A 5,168-nucleotide genomic window follows, 5' to 3' on the forward strand; every position below is an offset into this window, starting at 1 on the left:
TGCCTTAAGTTAAAGCAACTCACAATATCGCTTATTAAAGAAGTAACTATTATATTTTAAGGGATTAATTATAAGACTTTATGAGTACGAATTAAGTAAAAAAATATTATATTGCTAATTTATGTAAATATTGTAAAAAATGTGTAACTATAATAACAAATGACAATAAATAAATATATTTTTAAAGAGAAATTCTTTCTGGTTTTATTTTAATATCTATTTTACTAATAATTCAAAAAAAGCGTTTAAACCATGCTGATACAACCAGCGCCATCTTACGAAAGACACGGAAACCCTTAAAACTAACAGCAAAACAAAATAAACATTATGGTTATTCAGAACATTATGGTTACTTTTAATATTGTTGGTAATTTTAATACTGGCTGGTAATAAATGTTGCTAATTTTCATATCTCTATTGCTGTTATTTGTACTTCTAGTTAAAATTATACTTCGATCTGTTAGTCACAATATTGTTTAAATAAAACGAAAATAAAAGATGTAATATTTATTGAATTCACAAGATCTATAAAAGATTAAACCAGTACAGTTAACACTTTTTATTAGGAATTACTATTACATTAAAATAAAAAACCGCTGTTATGAGAAAATTATGTGTACTACATTGCAACACTTATATAAGCATAATTTTAAAATTAAAACAATCATTTGTACCACAAACACGATTGACATAGTGCTTTTATAATGGCACAAACTGCATTTTAAAAAGCACACAGAAATATAAACGCTATTACATCAAATCTTCTACCTAGAGATTTTTAACTAAAACTTTCACATGGATCAACCAAATTTTTATAATAGACGGTATTTTAAAGATAGATTTTCACTAAACTTGAGTACACAAAAGATATTAAATAAATGACAGTAAAATCTGATGAAATATTAACATTTTAATGGCATTTAAAAAACAATTGAAATATGACTGACATTATGCAATTTCCAATATACACATATATTGTCTATTTTAAATTATAGCAGATGGTTAATAAATAACTTTTTTACTTAGGACAGTTTAAGAAGCATACAAAATCTTTTTAACTTATACATGCTAAGACTGGTCTATCCAGCAACCAGGTTTTGCAACTGGGAGGTTAATTCTGATGCATCTATGACAGGTTTAGTTGTAGTTACAGGCGTAATTTCCCTGTTGCAAGCCTTCTTGTGCACAAACCAATGGAGACGTTGACACTCTCTGTCGCAGTATTGCACAGTTTTGCATTTAGAACATTTCTTAGCTGGCTTCTCTTCACCACAAGTGCTACAGTATGGTATCGCATCAATAAATCCACGCTGACCGTTTATAGTACAGTTAATCACAGTTAACGCGGGAGGGGGATCCTTACTGGTCAATGAAGTGACCATCTGATGGAATGTTGTACATTCTCTGTAGGGGAACTCTCTCACACAGTCCTTAAGGAACGCATCCATCAGATCCATAGATACTCCATCTTTGCCAGGCTTAAGTAGCTTCTTTGAGAATATTTCAATTGGATCATGTTTCTTTTCCTCTTTAGTGTCTGTGTTTGGTTTTTGCTTATCTCTAATGTTATATATTTCATTGAGAATATAAGATAGGTAATGGTATTTGAATGCCATCACTTCATTTGTGTCACTGCCTCTTGTCATCTCTTTTTTACTTAACATTTCAAGCACTTTACTTGCTTTGTCAGCATTGTCTAGGAGAATGGGGGAGGTTTGTAAATTGAGAGCTAACCGGACAGGATGAATATTGACACCTAGGACAAATTTGTGCAACGGTTCCACCAATACTGGTGGGAGGTAGGGTTCTGTCTGCTGACCTGTTGGGATAGAATAGTAAGAAATCTCTGACAAAGGTACAAAATTATTAATTGTCGCCACTGTGTGGTGGTTCCCCACAAATGCAGCCATCTGAGACGCGGTTCTTCCTACAGAGTTCGTCGCAGTGGGTTTCGCTCCAGCGTTTAACAACAATTTACACACATCCGAATTGCCTGACAGTGCCCCAAAGTGTAGAGCGGTGTAATTGTATTCATGTTTTCCGGAATTCACGTCCGCACCCTGGGAATTAAAAAGAAAGTACAATACAGTTATAACGCCCAGCCCTTATTAGAAAAGTCAATTCACTCGTATCAAACTTACCCTATCAAGTAGCATTTGAACCATGTCCTTGTTGCCCTTATAAGCGGCATGCTGTAGTACTGTCATGCCATTTTCGTCAAACAAATCTACACTACCCTTGTGATGAGCTAAAAAATTCTTAAACTCGTCCAAATCTTCTTGTGCTATTGCAATAAATATCGATTGTTCCGCAGCGGACTGCTCCTCAGACTTGTTATCCATGACAAATTCTTAGCAATGTAGGATTCGCGTGTAAAATATTTATTTGATTAACTATTTTACCGCAAGGTTTCCACACAGATCACTAATTTAACGCAAAATTAACAAGAAATAGTATCAGGTTAAGTTATGGCTTTACAATTTGTGACAATTTGCAATTTGCCACTTTTTGACTTTTCCACAGGTCCACAGATGCTACAACGATTGTTTTAAATGTCGATTAAGTGAAATCGATTTTGATTCTCACAGTCCTTCGGTTTTTTAATCCGATTAGAGAACATTGTTTAAAAACTGTATTGTTTAAAGAGAAGTCTCTTACAGAAATCAATCTATTATTTTACCATCGAGAGGATCCTTTGTAGAAATCTTATTTCAGTAAGGCGAATTCTACTGAGTACATATACAAAGTTCAAGGTCAATAACGATTTAAAAAATCCTACAGAATTAGTTCAAAGAAATTGTATGTTAGGAACAATAATTTCGATTCATTTTCGAACTATCGATTGAATCGACTTTTATACTTGACAATTATTGATAACCTGTTGCTAAATCGATACAGTGGCAGGGTGACCATTACGGAAATCTTAAAAACTACCAAAAAAATTGAATTGACAAAACCTACTGATTTCTTAATGCACGTGAAGTGGAGATCTCGTGAATAAATACACAAAAGTATTAATGACTACCTAATTCGGTTATATTTCTTTAGAAAATAGTAGAATACTGTTTAATAGTTAAAGTAAAAATAAATGAAAATTCTTACTTATACCTAGATTGTTAGCATTCCTAACTTTGATAGAAAGGGGGGAAGTAAGTAAATTAAAATCACAGTAAATACGTAGTTAAAAATTTAATAATAATCAAAAGTCATAATGGCTGATATGACTATTGACCGTAATGTTCAATTCTAACAACTACTTCTAATAAATATACGTCAAATACATTGTTCTACATCAAACATTGTTTCAATAGCGATTTTAAATGCGTGTTATTGAATAAGCTAAAGCTTAAGTAAGACAAGTCAAAACACGTGGAGCGTTACATCATTTACATACCAATAAATTAACATAAAAAATATACAAAACGTACAATTCATCAATCCGCATTGCCCTAACGGAGTGATGAATAGTTATTTTATACTTAAATTAATAAAATCATTATCACAAAACAGTTAAAATTATATTAATATACATTTGTTTCAATAAAAAACGGAGCACATCTACAAACTACGTAAACCACAACATTCAGAGATTTAAAAGGTTAATATATTTAGCTACTGTTAACAATCTACAAATAGAACTTCTAATATTTAAAGAGAGTAATATTAAATACAGATGATAAAATTTTAATATAGGTATATAATATGTGGGTATATGAACTTTCTTAATATCTAGGAATCAATCACTACATCTTTCTATTATCTACACAGCATTGTGTTTCCTTAGAAGTAATATTTTAAATCTAATGCCTTATATTTTAAAAGTTTAATCTATTCTAAAAGATATTTGACGATCAAAACATGTATTAAACGACGAAAATAGACAATTTTCGTCATATAGAAACCTTATGTTACATTTTTGCTATTCAGAATGCTATGAAACTATGATTAATTTTTAAACCGCTTAAACTATTAATGCCTTATTACACGTAGTTTCTTACTTAATTCTAGAGAGAATTCTAAGAATTAAAAATTATTTAAAAAAATACTGGAAGCGTGATGACTTCAATTTAAACATAATTTTTCTATAAATGAATTTTTCTATAGTCTATGACCAAACCATAAATAACGAATACGCTAAATGTTTATGGTCTGTTATTTAATGCGTGATCTAATTGCTCCAGCTTCAACCTGCAAGATTTTTAATACAATACTACTGCTAAAACATCGACAGTTTGCTGAATTATTTGAAATATTTTACAAGCTACGTAATATATGTCTCAGTTTAAATGATATCCCTAATAGATAAACTCGAATTATAGATAATATATTGATTTTTCTTACATTACGTCGCTTAAAATATGCCCTATTACATTACTTTTCCTTCAACTTCCACACGGTTGTTATCTTATTTCTGTCACTTTCAATAATATATTTCTATGATCTGCTTATATCCTAGAGAATAACATATTTTCACTACGAATATTATGTTTTTATATAACTAACAAAGCAAAATTAGACAGAGCTCCGTAAAATTATAAGTACTCACAAATTCAATTACGATTCACCTTAAGATTTAGAGAACGTAATCATTGTAAGATTTATTATTTTCTCTTACTTTTGATGAAAAACTAAGAATAGTCAATAGAAGCCCACTGTTAACTGCGTTTTGCTAATTCTACAACACACATACATACAATTGTGTGCTTATACCATAATATTTATCCTAGAGTATAAAGGAAATTAGTTAAGTTTTAAAAACTGTTTTCTATGTTCGCCATCTTACTGTCCGTTTCTAACTTTTTAAATACACAATTTAGAGTCCATAGACAAATCGAGTGACATCGAGTTTAGCACAGACTAATGCCCGGTTCACACTTAGCCAGTACAGTTAGGACAGCCATTCAAAGATTGTACTGACTCACTGTCGCCAGTTAACGTTCACACTGTGCCAGTTGACAGTTATTGAGCGCTACTGACCAACTGTACTGGCCAAGTGCAAACCGCGCAACTCTACACGTAGTAGATGTCAAAGGAAAGCTGAGTTCAGACGAGCGCCGGCCCTGGCGCCAGGGAGACGTTGGTGGTGGTTGCGATGGTGTTAGCTGTGGTGGTGGCGATGGTGTTAGCGAATGTGGTGTTGTTGTCGGCAGCGTCGTTGGGTGTGGTGG

At 32.1% G+C, this 5,168-nt stretch overlaps 2 protein-coding genes across 2 annotated transcripts in view; both read right to left on the bottom strand.

Annotated features, from left to right (window-relative positions):
• Positions 1 to 494: 494 nt before the first annotated feature.
• On the bottom strand, positions 495 to 2,522 carry LOC106109179 (ankyrin repeat and MYND domain-containing protein 2). The gene is made up of 2 exons (XM_013290583.1): positions 2,142 to 2,522; positions 495 to 2,060 (listed from the first exon to the last, which is right to left on the bottom strand). Exons 1-2 carry the CDS (start codon positions 2,340 to 2,342, stop codon positions 1,080 to 1,082), a joined length of 1,182 nt encoding a protein of 393 aa, XP_013146037.1. The 5' UTR covers positions 2,343 to 2,522; the 3' UTR covers positions 495 to 1,079.
• Positions 2,523 to 4,142: 1,620 nt separating this feature from the next.
• Positions 4,143 to 5,168, bottom strand: part of LOC106109110 (sodium-dependent dopamine transporter) — a 14,312-nt gene continuing 13,286 nt past the window's right edge. Inside the window, exon 12 of the mRNA XM_013290513.1 lies at positions 4,143 to 4,188. Coding sequence (XP_013145967.1) covers positions 4,143 to 4,188 — 46 coding nt within the window. The remainder of the gene's footprint in view (positions 4,189 to 5,168) is intronic.

This window comes from Papilio polytes, unplaced genomic scaffold (assembly GCF_000836215.1).
Source record: "Papilio polytes unplaced genomic scaffold, Ppol_1.0 DF821289.1, whole genome shotgun sequence".
In the NCBI taxonomy this organism is placed as follows: domain Eukaryota; kingdom Metazoa; phylum Arthropoda; class Insecta; order Lepidoptera; family Papilionidae; genus Papilio; species Papilio polytes.